The sequence below is a fragment of the Triturus cristatus genome, chromosome 12 (assembly GCF_964204655.1).
Source record: "Triturus cristatus chromosome 12, aTriCri1.1, whole genome shotgun sequence".
NCBI classification, from domain to species: domain Eukaryota; kingdom Metazoa; phylum Chordata; class Amphibia; order Caudata; family Salamandridae; genus Triturus; species Triturus cristatus.
This window is the reverse complement of record NC_140595.1, coordinates 642226437-642245704: the sequence shown is the minus strand read 5'-3', so window position 1 is coordinate 642245704 and position 19268 is coordinate 642226437. Positions and strand designations below refer to the sequence as shown.

At 43.5% G+C, this 19268-nt stretch overlaps 1 protein-coding gene across 3 annotated transcripts in view; it reads right to left on the bottom strand.

Annotated features, from left to right (window-relative positions):
* Positions 1 to 19268, bottom strand: part of ATP2C2 (ATPase secretory pathway Ca2+ transporting 2) — a 319016-nt gene that overhangs the window by 137249 nt on the left and 162499 nt on the right. For all 3 annotated transcript variants that reach the window (XM_085639286.1, XM_085639285.1, XM_085639284.1), the window contains exon 4: positions 300 to 389. In XM_085639286.1, the coding sequence (XP_085495412.1) occupies positions 300 to 389 (90 nt within the window). The remainder of the gene's footprint in view (positions 1 to 299; positions 390 to 19268) is intronic.

The window sequence follows — 19268 nt, the reverse complement described above, 5'->3', positions numbered from 1 at the left end:
TATTCTATGGAGGGGAGTACCTCGAGCAGGGATCACTGAATACCCCCAGAGATAAAGAGTCTATTTTAACATTTCTACAGGGGCAGACTGATTTTTATCTCACTACACAGCGCAGATGTATCCGCTTCTGCTCTGGTTTTCCAAGGCAACGACACATCAGTTCTATAGGAGGCATCAGTGGTCAATGAGAATCTTTCCTTGAGTTAAACCCTGGTCCAGTAGATGCCACTGCCCAATAAACAAAGATTGTTGGAAACTTTCTACAACTGTGTTTCATGTCAACGCTTCTGAGTACTCACCACTGTAATGCTGACTGCATCTTCATACTCTTTAGTGATGATACTGACTAGGGCGGAGCCCAGCAGCAACAGGATAAGAGGATTTGTAAACTGAAACGAGACAAAAAAAAATATTTTTATTTTTATAGTGGTCTAACACAGGAAAACTGCAAACTTGTATCTTTAAATACAAAAAATATTGATATAGGTTCTTCAGACACTAGCGTGGCATCACTGGCAATTACTCAATGTCAGGGGTCCAGTCTTTTATTTATCATCTTTTTCACTGCAACATTTCGAGAGTATACAATCATGACAAATCAGTACAGAAGGTGTTACGGTAGTATAGAAGGTACAGTTGCACAATCGGATTATATTCAAAACATCGAGTATATCATTACAGCCCATCATCACTTTCCTCACTTTCGAACCCACCATCTCTTCCACAACCCCACTGGACAATCGGGAGAACACATATATTACCCCTATATTCATTCCATTTACCCCATATCTTGTTCTACTTATTGGGACAACCTCTACCTTCGTAGACGGCCTTTTCCGCCACCATGGTCATTCCATAGCCTTCTCCCATTTTCTCAAACTTGGGGACTCTCACTCTCCCCATGTCTGGGCAAGGTTTCTCTTAGCAATCATCATCCCAAGGGTGGTCCCAGGGGTCCGGTCTTGACGCATTTGGTCAATAGGTGGGGCAAGCAGAGGACAAATAATGAATCAGTCAAGGTTCTCAACACAAACAATATGTGGCAGGACTGGGCCGAGAATGTGGCATGCTAGGCAGCCCAGAGCGCGTTTTCCCGCATGACCGAGTCAACTTTGGACCATATGTCAGCTGTACATTGTGTGCGCTACCTGATGACTCCAGAAAAGTGATTCTTAACCTTTTGACTTCTGTGGACCCCCAGTGAATCACTATAGGAAGCCGGCGACCCCCAACAAAGCAATTTCTACAACGTGATTCTCATAATAATAAAATAATACAGAAACAAGTATGCATCAAAGATATACACAAAGTATAAAATAATGTATTTTACTCACAAACCAAAAACATGCCAAAAACGAAATTTTAATGTGAAGGTTGGAAACTATTACAAGTTTTATTTCTAAAAGAAAGTGATGTGCTAGACCCTAGCAGATCACTTTGTCTTTATTGTCCCTAGTCCATGCTCTCTTTCTCAGAGCGTACCAGTGCGGCTTTAATTGAGATCATCAATTGCCCATACTTGATTCCATTTGCTGTAATCGCACTGCTCCCATTAATCAAGATCAGAATACCAAAATTAATTTTAGGTACCAAATTCAAATTCCTTCACATTTACAAAGCGATTAAAAACTTTCAATGTTATGCTTTTATGTATGGGTACTTTACTATTCTACTAATATTATTTATTTTTCCAGTCGTGGTCCCCCCGAGTAGGCGTTTTGATCCCCCAGGTTCTGCGGATTGTAGACGACGAATCAGTGCCCTAGAACTTTTACTTCAGGTGATGTGGGCAATTTCCTGCTGTGAGAAACTCATCTCCTTCTGAAACTTACTGCAACAGCAACTTGCTGCTGCAAGTGCTAAATCAACCATGGCCACAGTAACCCCCTCTCATGCAGCCAACCTATTCAAAGCTATGCCTTAATGCAGAGGTCTTCAATCTGTGGGGCGTGACCCCCAGGGGGGGCCGCGGAGTCACAGGAAGGGGGGCGCGCATTCCCCAGCCCAGCGCTGTGCCAGAGAGAGCCTCGCACTGGGAGCTGCTCTAAAGAGCAATCCGATTGGGAACACTTCTCACCAGCCGATGAAGGAGGATGGGTCTTGGCGACAACGACCATTAGGAGGCAGCCAGGCTCTGCAGGAGGCCCGTACCAGCTTAATTGATCTCGTGCTGGGCCTGTTCATGCACTACTCTACAAGGGAAGGTGCGATGGGGACTGGAGCACGCCGTTCTCAGTGAGGGGAAAATGGGATGGAAATCAGAGGCCAGAACCACCCAACTTCGAACTTTCCTTACCTTCTTTTCTGCTATTTCGAAATTTGTCATTTTTCCTGTTTACACAAATACTTTCGATTGTTTTATTGTGGCGCATAAAAAACCTGTACTGGAAAGGCATTTGCAGAATATATATATTTCAAATACATGTTTGAAGATTATTTGTAAGATTTATTTCTATTAACTTTTAATTTTTTATTCTTTGCTCTCATTGAGGCATAATTCTGCCAAATGTTATATTTATACAGTGCAATCGCACGACCTTTCATGTATGAAGATGGTTTACGCAGTGAAAGCACTCGCAAACATATTTAAATAGATGTTCCCCTACTTTCTGGAAAAAAGACAACCCACCTGGGACGGTTAATTCTAATACTTAATATGCTTCAGCTGGAGTGTCATTCAAGGAGTGTCATGTGCTGTGAAACGGAAGCAAGCAGATAGTTAACTCCCAGGGTGCAGCGGCTTGACTGAAAGAAATACAAACGTGTGCTAGGTGCAAAGGTAAATAAAGGGTGCTTGAAGGCAGGTACTGGTTTTAATTGATCGAATCATTCAAAGCTTTGTGATGACACAGATGCATTCATTTTGAGTGGTAGTGCAAAGAGAACAATTGAGGTGTGAAGTGTGTGCTTTCAATTGTAATTGAATTTGTATAACGCTTACTACCCCAGGAGGTGTTGAAGGGACAGTTTTGTAAAAGATATGTACAATCTGGGTATTACTAAAATACAAGTTTTAAATAATGACTTACATATTCACAGTGCTTTCTGTAGCAAGCTGTAACCTTCTAGCACAGAAAATGCACACATCACTATTCTCCACTGCACCATTAAAGAATTAATTCTGTGGGTCCCTGGTTACACATAGACCTCTGAAGTGCATTAAACCAATAAAGGTGTCATAATGTACTATTGCACATTTCCCACTTAGTAACACCTTTTTAAATGTTTTTTTCACTTCAACTACCAGTTATGTTATACGTAGCTACCTGGCAGTAAAAACCTAAACATTTTTACAGAATCACTGTTTAACAATATTTCGCCACCGTAAAAATGATTTTTTGGTTTATGGTTATTGATGGAGAGTAACAGGTTCTAGAATATTGTGTCAGGCGGGGGTCCTTACACCTAAAAACGTTTGAGGAGGGGGTCTCGGCATCAAAAAGTTTGAAGACCTCTGCCTTAATGCAAGAGAGCAAACAACTAGGCACTCCTCCTTGAGACCAAACACTGGCAGGCCATCTCCAGTGTTCTGGGGCAGGCCAGCTGTGCCCTATCTCAGGTGGGCAACCATATCTGTCACCTGGTCCCAGTGGTTCTTTAGAGCTCATCCATGAAGCACTGGGAGGCAGGCAGGGAACAACTTTTAATTTCGAAAATAACCATAATCAATGTCTACTACGCAAGACCATCTTGGGATTTTTTTGGAATCTGAAATATTTAATAATCTTCCCTATAAATTCCCCAAACATTGGACAAGAAAATGTTCCTAACTTAACCCCGTGGTATACATAGACAAAGGTGTGGACAGCTACAATTGACAAACGGTTATTTAAAAATACATCACAAATCCATACATTCCAATACGAGCAAACGGTTGCATTTAACAATTCCTGCACTAATTGAACACATGGATATGGAATGGTATATAATAAACAACTACTTAAAAAGGTAAAAATGATCCCCTTTACAAAAACAGAAAAAACGCCAGTAGAACCATTCATGAGCACTTCTCCCCACCTACACTTAAGGACCAATCCCATTAACACACACACACACACACACACACACACACACACACACACACACACACACACACACACACACACACACACACACACACACACACACACACACACACACACACACACACACACACACACACACACACACACACACACACACACACACACACACACACACACACACACACACACACACACACACACACACACACACACACACACACACACACACACACACACACACGTAAACATAAAACAAAAAAAGAGCCACCATCTACAGTTATCTAATGGACCATTTTATCCATTACAATATCTCCAAAACTCATGCCGCATTCTCCTCGCTTCTAGAACTTCAACCATCTATGGACCCGGAGCTGAACAAGAATATATTGTTCTACACCTGCTTCCACGGACCAACCTGTTTTCATTTCCCCAAAGGTCTCTTGAAAATTGATTGCAACAGCTAGAGATGTCAGATCAAGAAAGTTTCACTTATCTACCCTGTATTACAATCCTGTGCATCCCTATATCAATCCTGTAAGTGTTTCAGTAGCACCATCAAAGGTACTGTGTACTCAAACTTACATGCATCCCTTGCAGCTCTTACACATTTAATTAGATCCCATCCTGGCAAACACTATTACGCCATACTTTGTGACACTATTATTACTCTGTGTTACAGAAATGTACCAGCATGTGGGGAGGCAGCAGAAACATGGCTCCCCATTTGCTATTCTTTCGTCGATAAGACATCACAGTTTTTGCACATCAACTGGTTTTGCAAGCCAAGAATGTTTCCAGTGCGACTGATTTACACATTTTTCAAAGTGAAAAAAATTACATTGAGTAAGATCCCTAATCATGCACAATAATGAGACTGAGTACCCTTTGCACATCCCTGCATCCCTAATTACTGTGAATGCAGGGATGGAAGATTACAAGGCATAGGAGACATTCATTGTTGCAATGGGGTTCACAAAATGCCTCTGTTGCAGCTTCCGTCCTTTAAAGCGTGAGCGGCTGCGGTTTTTTAAAAAACGGTAGGTGTAAAGGGAATTGTGGGAGCATTCAGTGTGCCCTTTGACCTCTGTATGCACCACCCATTCAGCGCAACCCACATTCACAAAGTAAGCTCTCTCCCTCATAGACAACCACTAAACCTTCAAATGTGTCACCGTCTGGAGAGCACATTTATTTTAAAGCAGAGTTTTTTCCCCTTGTGTACCTCTTAAGCTCCTAAAGGCAGCAAATATTGTGCTGGGGAATGCAACTTTAATATTTATTATCTCTGTGATTCTGTGACCATTGCTGGAATATAAAACTAGGCAAGTGTGGTACATTTACAGATAGAATTTTCTCTGAGGAACCTGGAGTATGGTGTTCACAAGCACAGCCTAAGGTGTAGCCCTTTCAGGCCTATACTCTGCCAACTCCAGAGTGGGTGGGAGGGGACAGATGATCACCCCTTTAGAAGGGAGGACCACTAAAGAACTTGCCAAACCCTCAGTGCTCCAAAAACTGGTTGGGATGACGAACGTGCGGAGAGCAGATGTCTCAAGGAGATCCGCATCCAAGTCCATTCTCAGCAGGCAACAGGAGTAGTCGGTGGTGAGGAATTTCTGATTCTGATAGAAGATGATGTTTTATGAGTTATAAATCTAGGGCTACAAAACCAAGGGACAAGTTCAGAGCCTCGGAAAAGATCAGACTTCTGCTGTACACTGGGCAGGACCTCCTAACAGAGATCAGATCACAACCTTTAACACAAGCATCATGCATTCCTTTTAGCTTATTATTAAGGAGGACTCTTCAGGGACCCAGGCGTAAGTGGCCCCACATCTGATTGCACTTACTTGTTGCGGACTCATCATTTATAGTGTTTCTGCCCACTATGCGTAGGAGACTTCTGGTTCTGCAAGGCCAGGGCAAGAAGGTTCAGGATGTGGGCAGACTTGTCAAAGCAGGTAGGAGGAAAGGACCATTAGGCCAAACTCCAGGATACCCCAGGGCTTTCGAAGGCAGAGTAGCTTTTCGAATGCCGCCTTAAATCTGCCCGCAAAGGTTGAGTCCACTCAACGTGCACTTTTTTTGGGGGGGGAGAGAGGTAGCTGTGTTCTGTTGCTATAAAGTAGCAGATTAGGTCAGAGAATTCTCAATTGTGGCACACTGCCAGTATTCCAGCAAGTGTACAGCTTTAAATTATCCAGCCTCACTTTCTTGCATGGCTGAGATCATGTTGTGTACTTGGGCTTTAGTTTCTAAACCAAAACCGTGATTAGTGGTTGGCCGTGCTTTTAGCTGAGCACATTAGGCCTGATTTTGGACAAATGCCCACGGCCTTTATTAAGAGGCCTGCTTCCTTGTAATGTTTAAAACCTCAGCAAACAGACGACGGCCTTTTGCTAAGACTCTTTTGTAGGACTCACGGAAACAGAGTGCTTTATCTGCTTCCGCACTAAGCTTCGGTCTTGTTTATATGATCATCACTTGTCTAAAAGGTGAGAAATATGGTAAGAATTGGGGAAGATCACAAAGAGGGGAGCAGCCCAGTTTCAGGACACTAGTGCTTTGCATTAGGGCCCGCTCTTGTTTGTGCGGGTTGACATCTATGACAATGTAGTTCTGGCTTCTTTATATGTTCACTGTATGTCTTCACTCGGCACCCCTGCGGTTGTGGTAGGAATTTGTATTTCTTCCATGTGTTTTGTGCATTGTTTTGTGAAAATTATGCGGCGATGGTTGTCTGCCAGAAGATTGTGTGCACTCAGACATGCCATTCAAGATTCCTTCTTAATAAATTGGTCAGTCATCAGAGTGAAACTATATTCTGGGTATGCCTCTCTTCCCCCCCAAAAAAAGTGCACGTTAATTGGACTCAACCTTTGCGGGCAGATTTAAGGCGGCATTCGAAAAGCTACTCTGCCTTCGAAAGCCCTGGGGTATCCTGGAGTTTGGCCTATTGGTCCTTTCCTCCTACCTGCTTTGACAAGTCTGCCCACATCCTGAACCTTCTTGCCCAGGCTACTCCGAGAAGTAAGTAGCTTGTGAGCTACTGGGCGCACTCCAGCTACCTGGAAATAATGTTCCGATGTTTTGTACAACCTACTAAATTAGCAGCTATTTTACACCAAATTGAGAGAGTGTATTTGAGGAGAATATGTGTATTTTCAGAACTCATTAGCTGCAGTTTGCAGAAAAATGGTTGAATTCCCAAAACACATATTTAAAGCTGCTAGTTGAGTGATAAAGTAGGCGGTGTTGAAGACACCTAGTTACTAATAGTATTACCTTGTTGCAAGGGGTATTGCAGTTATGGTTGTTATGTATCACCCATGTAGCAGCATACCTAATCTACAAATTCTTCTTAGATTGAAGGCTGTGAGACAGTGCATGCACGGTCTGTCGCAAGACTTCTTCTTAGTTTACAGTGTGCTTATCATTTCTTACCACTGCTTGGCTTTAGGGACACTCATTTTCTTGCTTCTTATTCATTAGGTGTTGTGGGCTTTCCTTCCTCATCTCCGTTTGTCCCTCATCTTGATCATGGATGCAATACTTGTGTCCTTCCACTGCATGCTTTAAGTGCTACGTTTTTCTTTTTGTTTAAGCACTCCATGAGAGTGCATGTGTTTTCCAGTTCTCTCCCTTGTATACTTCTCTCCCCCACCCCACTTGACTTAGTGTAATTCTCTCTCGCCTATGTGATTCTGCCCTACTGCCTCACATTGCTTTCTTAATCTGCTTCTCTCCACCAGATCCATAGTGCACCTTTTCACCTGTAGGTTTTCCCTACCCATGTCCTCCATGTTGCTTCCAGCCACTTGTGCCCTGCGTGTTGACTCTCCCTCGCATCCCTTGTTTTCCTTCTACCTGCACCTGCCTATGTTGCATCCGCCCCCCTCACCAATATTGCTTCTGCCCCTTACCGGTGCCCCCCAGGTTGCTTATGCCCCTGTTGCTTTTACCCTCCACGTGTTACTTCCACCCAATTCATAAAAAATAAAAAAACGGTTTTGCAATTTTTTTCTTCACAGCATCCGTGATGCTGAAAATCATGGCTAAGAACCATTGGGAAAGCTATTAGGTTGAAAAAGCGAGAACCATTGGCTTTGCCAATACTTGCTACAGTACTGTGGTCAACAATGCCTTATGCACAGGGGTTATCACTACTAGTAGTCTTACATACGTTGGCCACTATGCAATCTTGTCTGGTTTGGACACTATTACAACACCAACAATATTAGTAGCTCAGGATGTCTTTGAGCAAAAGTAGCTCTTCTTACAAAAACCTGCTCTACACAAATCTCTTAATCCAACTTTCCTTGACTTTATCCTCCTGCTCTGCTTTCATAATACATTCTTTGGAACAAGCAAAGCTACAGAATAAGACTTCTTAATGCAACTCCTTTTTTAGTAGTCTAGTCTATCAAAAACAAACACTAGCCCAAGGTGCCCACAAAACTCAAACACCATTTCAGGATGCCCACTTTTAAGGTGAACACTTCCGCTCCGCCCATATGGCTCTGACCACCATTTCACCTATCCGCAAAACCACAGCCAGAGGAAGTTCCTTCTCTTACCTTGCAGCAAAGACCTGGAACACCCTGCCTCTCCACCTTAGGCAATCCCCGTCACTGCCTCAATTCAGGAAGGACCTCAAGACCTGGTTCTTCGATTGAACCACAGTGCCATCAATGAATGTATGATGATACAACGCGTGGTGTTACCACGCGGTAGGTAACAACGCAGTCGTTACAACGACCGCATTGTTACCACGCGTGGCTTTACATCGCAAGTCGTTTCTACGACTTGCGCTAGATAGCGCGCTGGACTTAGGAATAGTATAAAGTACTATTCCTACTCCAGTTAGCGCAACAGCAGGGAATGTGTTGGATTTAAAATCCAACACATTCCCTGGTTTGCACGCCACCTAGGTCAAGTCGTAGAAATGACTGACTATGTAAACCCACACATGGTAACAACGCGGTTGTTGTAACGACCGCGATGTTACCTACCTGCGTGGTAACAACAGTGTTGTAACCACTGTTTCCTGCCATCAACAGATCAGCAGCCCCCTCTCCCCAGTGCCTTGAGACACTTACGGGTGAGTAGGCATGCTCTACAAGCACTGGATTGATTTTTTCCTGTCCGGTGGTTCTTGTTCTGTTGGCATATATTAACAGTCTCTAAACAGTGTACAACTGCATCAAAACTCCTCTGACTTGCCCTCTGAAGGTGGATTATTTATTTTGTCTAAATGTGCTCTACTCCAGTTCTACTTTAATTATGTTCTAATCCTACAAGAGCCATTTTAGCTCCAGGCTTGTCAAATTCAGGCCTGCTCCAGTTCTGCCTGTACCGGGTTTGCTCTAGTCCTGCTATTATCTATCCTGCTACAGTTCTGCCAGCACTAGATCTGCACCAGACCTTCAGTTTCCAGTCAAGTTCTGCTTCTGCCCACTTCAATTTTGCTAGAGAAAAGGCATGATCCTATGGCAAGGCCATGGAAGCTCCTCTGTTTGAGTAAAGGAGCGTCGCCCCACTGAAATGCTCCCAGAGAGAAAAATACTATGGTAATGAAGTTAATTCATTACAATTTAATTTTTCTTCACCCCTTCCTGAATGGAGCATCAGGATGGGGACAATGTTGCTGCTAAATGACCGCAGCAGAGAGAGCAGGGCACTTTCAGTTTAAAGCGCACCTGTCTTTTTAGCCGGCCGTCTTGTGACGCCCAGCCACACATGTGTACTTTAAACTGCTCTAACCCAGCTGTCTGGAAAGCCAAAGCCTCCAGAGCGATATGCACTGCAGAGTGAGGCCGCCCCCATGAATCCTAGCACTGCTCTCATGCTTATGAGGAAACACAAGGAGATGATGGACGGAGCGCTGAAACTTTTCAGACACTCACCCCCAGTCACAGATCTGGGTTGAATCCATCATCGTTCTTTAGCTCACTTCGCCACCCCAGTTCAGACACAGCTATATGCAAATCAGTCTTGACCCTGTGCCTCATGGGAACAGTCCAGCCCGAACTGCCAAGCCATGTCTTCCCTGGAATGGAAACAAGCATCCTGGGACCAGTTTCAGGGTAACACCCCTCATCAGCCAGGCTAGTTTGAGTCCAGTGGCAAAGTTAGCAAGGGACCCACATCTGGGCATACCCTGCCAACTTAGTGCGAACAAAACAAACACAAGGAGATGATGGACGGAGCGCTGAAACCTTACGGACACTCACCCCCAGTCACAGATCTGGGTTGAATCCATCATCGTTCTTTAGCTCAGTGAGCTAACTTTGCCACTGGATTCAAGCTAGCCTGGCTGATCAGGGGTGTTAACCTGAAACTGGTCCCAGGATGCTTGTTTCCGGTTCAGGGAAGACCTAGCTTGGAAGTTCGGGCTGGACAGTTCCCATGAGGCACAGGGTCAAGACTGATTTATATTTAACTGGGTCTGAACTGAGGTGGCGAAGTGAGCTAAAGAACGATGATGGATTCAACCCAGATCTGTGACTAGGGGCGAGCATCTGAAAAGTTTCAGCGCTCCATCCATCATCTCTGTGTGTTTGCTCATGCTGGTGAAAGCAGCGCTAGCATTAGTGAAGGGAGTCTGGAGCCGGCCTGCCTGCCTGGAGGAGAGAAGACCATCGAAAAGGAAGTTATGTCACGCATGCAGGTAAATTGTTTTAATTTAATTATTATTGTTTTTAATGTCCCACCTGACCTAACATCCTTGGGACATGTTAGCTACCACTAGTCGAGGTCAAGCTTTAACAATGTGCCAAGAAAAACCTAAGAAGAGTGAACACAGCAGAGTCATTCTTGGAATGCATAGAGATTGGAAACTTTACCATCCCAACCAAACAGCACTAGAGCCATCTTTTCAAGCAAGCTTGAAAAACCTCGGGTCTTGTATTAATCCGACTCACAGTCCTACTGAATCAATCAGACACATAGCTCCATTGTTATTTGGGTGCAGACTGGGCAGAACACCTGAAACAAAACCTCTAGTGCAGCACATAATGAAATTAAGCAATGCTTTACATGCCTCTTATTTTTTCTCTGCAGATGAGAACCTGACCTTTTACGGGTGGAACAACCTACATGTACCAGTTATCACGGTGGCCGTGCAAAGACACTAGCAGTGTAACTCATCTCACATTGCGAGTTTCTCTACAAGAGGTATGCAGCTGTCATTTGGAGGAGGGTTAGGTACGTCCCTCAAGAGAAGCATGAGGAGGTCTGTGTGAAATCATTAGAGAAATGTAGTATTGCATAAAAAGCTACACCAATGTTTACATAATGTAGGGCCCATCGAGAAGTCCTTGGGATAGAGAATAATTAACAGTAGGAGTCAGAGGTGTATTAGAAGTGAGACAAAGGATGGATCTGCCAATCATCTCCACCCTGCATCTTTGTCACATTGCTCTGTCAACAAAGAAAAGCAATTGAAATTAGGAAGGTGCCGCCTAGGGTTAATTTGCTTCGATGAAGGGGAACCACTCCGGAATATATAATGCACATGTCTTACTTTCAATTCAATTTCTTTATTCCAATAAGTACATATCCATAAAAGCACAAATTGTATTTCAGCACATAAAAATAAGCACATTGTAATAAAGAATATGTAAAATCAGGTAAGTTAAAAACAGTGTTCATAAAGTGCACATAGTTTTGCGGGCTCGCACAGCAGTTTTCAAAAAGGCACCTACTCGCAAGGCCAGTTCGTCATCTTCCAGGAGTGGAATGGATCTCTATGCCGATTCGAGGTGAATAGGTGAGGTATTTTTAAAATAGGGTATTAAAAGCCATTTAGCGTTTTTGTTATAAATCTTGCGAAAAATAAAAAGTGTAATATAGATTTCCCACCCTGGCCAACGCATGGGCATGGCAAGAAGTCAAGGTTGGTATGGAACCCGAGAGGGAAACAACAAAGTAAAAAATTCACAGTGGCTGCTCTTAAGCAAAAAAGGAGTCCCCTCTCCCACCGGCCAATGAGATTTGTAAGATAACTATCCAGCTGGTAAGAGGTGACCTCAATTGGCAAAAAGGCAGCTACAGTTGGTTTCTTTTCCTCCCCGTCTTGTCTTGCAATAGTGCGTAGAAAGTGCGGTGTGTACATCTCTTTTGCTGAGGGTATGTGCCTCATTTGGGTTTGTAAAATGTGCTCATAGTTAACCCTGCTTAGGCGCACCTCTGCTAGCCATGGAACAGCCATTCCCTTTTCGCATTTAGGCAATCTTCTATGATCTCCTGTGTGAGGGTTGCCGCTTGATATTTCCAGATAGCTAGCCAAACCAAGGTAGGGCGAGCCTGTATATAATCTTCGATATAATGGAGCTTCAGTTCACTATGGCAGACATATTGAGATGTAGAGATAGGAGCGCCCAGAGGTTTCCAACAAGACCTATTTGCAGGATACTACAGCCCCTAGATATTCCCCAAACGTCTGTACCATAAGTGGCTATGGGAATGCACTGAAGTTTAAACATTTTTTAAATGGCTGGGACGGCCCCTGTCATCCTTGGTTGTGTGGGGCTGAGGACCGTGTTAATGGCTTTGGTGAACTTGCTCCTGCAGAAGGCCATGTGGTCAGACCAGGAACCATTAGGAGCGAAAACAAGCCCCAGATAGGGGAAGTGATAGTGTGTTGTAAACACTGGTTGCCCACAGAGATAGAATTTAAGAGGCACTTCCTTGGTCCATAGGCCATTATAAAAGATTTTTTTTACATTTGGTGCATAAATTGAAGGTGGCCATAAAATCAACAAAACCTCATACTAAAACGAGTAGGGTATTAGTTGCGTGGCCCATTAAAACTACATAGTCGGCGTATAATAGTGCGGGGAGTATGTTACCATTGACTCTGGGGACATCACTAGTTAGGTCAATCAATGTTTTATGTAAATCATTAATATATATATATATATATATATATATATATATATATATATATATATATATATATATATATATATATATATATATATATATATATATATATATATATATGAAAAACAAGGGAGCCAGGATGCATCCCTGTCTGACTCCTTTGCCTACCTTGAGGTCATTAGAAACTACGCCCCCGGTGTTAATCGTGACTAGGGCTCTCCGGTCCTTATGAAGGTGTTACCTTGAGGTCATTAGAAACTACGCCCCCGGTGTTAATCGTGACTAGGGCTCTCCGGTCCTTATGAAGGTGTGCTAAAAAATGGACCAGGGCCTCATCTAACCCGTAGTCTAACAGAATTGACCACAGTCGTGACCGATTTACATAGTCAGAGGCTGAGGTCAAATCCATAAAAGCCAGGTAGATAGGTGGCTTCTCTGTGATTCTGTATTTCCCCATTATTAAATTTAGGTAAGGGATTGCTCAATCATGCCCACGCTGAGCCTAAAGCCCATTTGACAGGGTTGTAAGATGAAACTGTTTTCAGACCAAGTTTTGATCTTATTATAGAAGACCCCCTCTAGGATTTTAAAGGTATCATCAATCAGGTAGTTTGGTCTGTAGCAGCAGGGCTTTGAGCGTCACCCTTTTTAAAGATCGGGACAATGGTACTAATTGACCAAGTGCCAGGTAACGGGGCACAGGATAAGTTGTTAAAGAAATTCAAAAGCAGGGAAGCCCAGAATTGGGGCTTGTATTTGGTGAGGTCAATGGGAAGCGTGTCTGGCTCGGACTCCGGTGTATGGCTTCCTCGACTTCAGATAAGGATATGGGGATTCCTATGGGGGTTTGGGGTCTGGGAAGGACTTCCTCATATTAGGGTGCGGCGTAGATCTTTGAAAAATGAGCTTCCCAAACCTCGCTCATTATATTGCAACTAACTGGTGTTAATGATAGCCCCATTGATCTCATGTCCTTAACTGCGGCCCAGAAGGCTTTTCCATTCCTTAGTGTGGCGGCATTGGCGGGAGTAGCCCATCGATCTAATAATACTTCCTCCTTTCTGTGCGATAAGGCCAGCTTGTACTTTTGTCTAAGTGCCTTTATTAAGAGGGGCCCCTCGGGTTGGTTAATAGGGCCTTTCGTAGTTGTCTGTTGGCTGCTGAACACTCGCCGTTAAACCATCTGGGGTCTTGCTGAGAGGCGTAGAGGGCTTTAAAAGTGCAGATTTAATAGACTCACAGAGTTTAATGAATGTGCTAACCACCTCAGAATTGGGTTCTTGTTCGTACAAGCAGGAGTTTATAAGCTCTGGGTTATCCCTCACTATTGTGTGGAACAGGTCCGCGTTGTTAACCCCTAGCCAGACTAGTCTTAGATTGTCATTTGAAGCTACCAATTCCCTTGCACCACATTCTAATTTAGGTGTTAGCCTTGGGGAAAATGTAAACACAACATGAATCAGGTTGTGGTCACCATGGTATGTAGGGACAACTACTGCTTTCACTAAAAAATCTTTGAGGACTGGAGAAATTAAAATATAATCTTTAGTACTAGAACAACCCCTCCCTCTAAATGTAGGTTCGGGTGGGTTGTTGTCATTGGTTACGGGAGCTGAATCCAGGACGTTACTTAAAGCGTGATTCTGTAAATATACTTTTAGTTCCATGCCCCTATGGCAAGTTTGTCCTCTAGTCACTGGCCTTGAAGCTACAGTGTCTTCACCGGGGAGTTTAGCGTTAAAATCACCGCCCAGGCAAATGCCGGCTCTAGCATACAGACCGTTTCTGTTCGCAAAGTAGTGACGAAATCAAATAGGTTGGAATAATTTTAATTAGGTGATTGTAAAAGTCATTATTATAGAAATTGAGTGTATATATAGGGCCCCCCCTTTTATATAATAATGCTTGAACTGTATTGCTGTCAGTATGTATAACCTTAATACTTCCCCTGGCAGCGATATTCACCCAGATAGAGAGGCTGCCAGATGGGCAACCTAGTTTGGGGCCTAAACATTGAAACAAACAAACTCTTCAAGATCGATATCTTTGGTCGGCCAAGTTTCTTAAAAAATCAGGATATCCTGCTGTCTATCCAATTCCAGCCAATCTGCTAAATCTATTTTTGATTCTAGGCTGGCTTACTTTCATTTTGATGAAGGTCCCCCTGAATGAGGCTGAAACACATTAGCCACCTAGCACCATTTCTATCGGTCGCGGATTTATTGTTGTAAATAATAAATGAAGTGGTCAATTTATGTAAAATATCCAAATTTTATATGTTTTCTTTTGACAAAAAGAGCTATCTTTACAGTTTCCAGTTTGAATAATTGGAATCACTTTTCTTTGTTAACAGTGATGCAGTTGTAAACAAGCATTTGCAATGCAATAGGTCTCGCATTTGTTGGAGTTAGAGCTATTGGCATTGTAAATGGCAATGTTTTTTCTATGTTTTTTTAGTTTGCAGTGGAGTGATTATTCAAAGAATGTACCTAAAAGTGACAAGAACGCTCCTTTTGTTTGAGTTTTATGATGGCTAGGTTAAATTGTTCAAACACCTTGCTGTCAATGCCATTGAGAGATTGTTGTCACTTTTTGTGCCTCCAAATCATAGTTTGCATTTTAAGCACTTGGCGCTTAAAATGCAAACTATGATTTGGAGGCACATTTTGACTTTGTGGAACCACTGTATGCAAGAGATATGCATGATGCACTGTAAGGATGTAACAGATATCAGAAGGAGTAATTAAACTAATAACTATTTATATAGCACTTACTACTTTATTTTTTATTTATAGTTTCTTGCTGTTCATGCCATCAGTGTTGGTTACAAGGTGCTGGAGTCTCACATCGTTCAAACTGGTAGGCATTATAATGTTAAGAGGGCTTGACCTGGAGAACCACAAAGACAGAATTTAGAAGTAATGTAGTTGTCTGTACAAACGAAAGGATCTCTGTGATAAAAGCAGTGACCCATTGAGCTAGTATATAAAACATACATTTGTGATCTCCATGTTGCAGGTTGTGCTTTGCAGCATGTGCATTAGCACTGTATGCTACTTTGAGGAGTCAAAAGCAGACAAGACATCCAACAACTGCAGCAAGTGCATTAACAAACCACATTTTTAAGTCCACAGACTTCGAAGTGGGGAGTGGAGGGATGAGCGGGTTATTCTAAGCAGGAAAAACACATAATACATTTCTGTGACAGCACAGGAACTGAGAAGCAGGAGACCACAGAAGTGACCGAAAGTGTCTTCATGTAAAATCTGCCACCAGGCATGAAGACAAATCCATAGACTGAGAATGAGAAAGAATTCGTAGAAATCCTATTAGTGTTGAGAGCTGTTTGAGCTGGGGGGGGGGGTGGATTTGCAGAGTAGGAATTCAAAACCGGTATATCATACTGTATAAAATGGCAGATTTGTATCACTCAGGGCATGTCGAAATATGTATGCTTTGAATCAGATAGCGATTGATGTGGTCCCCATGCGTTTGCGTACTGGAAAGCTATCCCCAGATTTTCCCGTTGTTAAAACACTTTTTTGTAGTTTTTTTTTACTGCGAGAGCTATTGCATTGGAAATGCTTGTTGCTGAAGAGCTGTCAGACAAAGTGCCAGTGGCCAGGCATAACTAATTAACTTTCAAGTAGCAAGCTGCTAAAAAGTCATTATTTTCACACAGAAACATAAAACGGAAAACGTCTCCCTCTAGATGCCACAAGTTTCCCTCTGTGCAGCACACACGCCCCTGTTGAGCTTGCACTACAAAATACTGAAATCCCAAACGTAAAATCTTTTCAGCTTCCTTCCCTCCTACCCCCCCCTGTCTGTGTGCTTTGGTTTGGTCCATTATTATGGTCATAAGGGAAAAGGTCAGTCTGCTTAGGTCAATAAGGCACATTTTCAGTGTTTAAAAAAAATACAAGTTAAGTTGGGGATGTTTTTGGGGCTGTTAAGGCTATGGTCAGAGAAGGATGGGGAGGTATATTATGTTAGACTTGTGGGTGGGTGACTGTGGGAGATGGAGAGTGTGTTATCATAGTACCCGCTGCTCTGCTTTACTGGTCTGGGGAAGGATGTTTCGACAAGGCTGACAATTGAGGTTTGTTGGCACTGGCAGACAAGTGCAAATGTTGTCTTTTAAAGCAAGAAACATGAGTTTTACCATTTTAGTCCGCTACCGTTTGCACTCATCTGTTTGCTTTTTTTTTAGGGTCTCGCCTAGGCAGCGCATGCGCTGTCCCGTTGAGACATGCAGTATATGCTTTAGTGGGGGAGTCCCCGCCTCCGTATTCCTATTTGTTTTTGAGTGTGTCTTTCAAAATGTCCTACTTGCTATTGGGTAAGCGTGTTTTATGTCCCTCCTTTTTCCCAGTTGGGCACGCCTATGGCTATTGGCCCCTTTACTGGTATGAATGCATTTTTTGTGGGTTTGTTGTTTATCGGGGATCTCTTTTTTTATGTCTCGCCTAGCGTTGCAGCGCATGCGCTGCACGCTTTGCGAGGCATGAGGTATACACTATAGCAGGGAAGCTTCATGGAAGCTTTGCCCACTCTCCGCCCATATTTTTGATAGGCTTAGGTCCTAAATGCTGCCTTCCCATTGGTTCTAGCCTTGTTAGTCCCTCCTTATGACGAGCATGTCGTCATTTGTGTCCTTCCATGGCTACTGGCCCCTCCACTGCACAGACTACTTTTCTCCCCCTCCCCACCCGTCCTCTCCCGCAGTCCAATGCCTTTCTGCCGGTCCCTCCACCTGCCTACCCCCACCCGCCCTCGTGCTCATCACCCGCACGCATTGCAGGAAATCACTTCATCTATTTCTGGTTGAAAAAGTGTGCAAGGAACGCTCCAGTAGTCTGATAGAACATCGCTGGGCATTGATAGAAAAACATAATTTTAAACAAACAATTAACCAGTTGCGGCCCGCCCACTCTGAATGAGGAATACTGCAACTTTATTTTTGGTTGGAAAAGTGCGCAAGGAACGCTCCAGTAGTCTGATATAACATCGCAGGGCATTGATGGAAAAACATAGTTTAAACAAAAAATGAACATTTTTTGTTCACCTTATTATTGTCTTATAAGGTGTTCAAAAATGGCTACCAGTTTAAGTTCCTGTCACTTGTTGGCTTCCTAGCAGCATCTCACCCGCACTCCTACCCGTACTTCCTGTCAGTAGGGCAAGGAGGGGAAGTGACGTGATTGCTGCATGGAACTAGGAGAGAGAGTTCGGATTTGGAGAGGAGGAGATAGCTAAGGAGGGGTAGGCGTCTCGGAGACAGAAACACAACAAAAATCAGCTCACCCAAATTTGCTCTGCTCTAGTGAATTCCGATCTAATCATGGCTTCCCAGAACATGGACACCGCCGCTGCCACCAACTCCGCCACCGCCCGCAAGGGAACCGAGCTTGGGTCCAGCGCCGCAAGGAGGGGCTCCGTCGGCGGAGCTGGGGGGGGTTAGTAGTGGAAGTTTCCGTCCATGGCTTTTGGTGTGCTGAGTGAGTCCTTTGAGTGGGGACTATGTTAAAGGCTGTAAGGAGGGGTTAGATTGAGCCTGCCGCAGAACTTCAAATGGAAAAATAGAAGTGCAGGTACTCTATACCAGAGTACCTGCTCGTTTCTGAGAAGTGCTGGTTCTCTCCAATTAAAAGTATTGCGTTTCTCTTGAGCAGTGCAGGTACACTCTCTCTCAAAATAAAATAAGTGCCAGTACTCCGTACGGGACAGAACTGGCCCATTTTAAAGCACTGGCTGTAAGTAAAGGGTCGGCTGTGACTCACCCATATCAGAGGTTGTTTTATATCATACATATCTACAGTTTTTGGACGGGCGCTGAGTTTGTGTGGCGAAGTGCGAGTCCTGGTTATGTAGTGGTGGGAAGTTTTTGAAGGTTGCTTGGACATGAGTGACTGGAGAATGAGGGGATGCTTTGAAACCGTAAAGTTGCGTGGTACTCCGGGGAACGTCGAGGCAGTTTTGACCAAGAGTTACCAAAGAGGTAGAGGTCAAGAAACTGCAAAGATGTGACTGGGGAGTAGGGTGTTGGGTTGTTGACCATTGTGAGGGCGGTGGGAATGTTGCACTAAACTCTCATCTGAGGTGTAGATACTCCGCAAGTTCTAGAGAACAGGTAAATTGTATTCCAGTTTCTAAGTATTTTTGGGGGTAGGAGATGGGCTTTCTGAAAGCTGGAGATTTGTTTTTGATTGTGTTTAAAGGCATTCATAAAAAGTATTACATGTTTAATTCTAAATAGGTCCTGGGCAGTTACTGCAGAATTTTAGAGCCTTTATTTCTGCCTGTTTCCAGCAGACAGCGACAGCCTGTAAAAATGATCAAAGAGTATGTAACAGT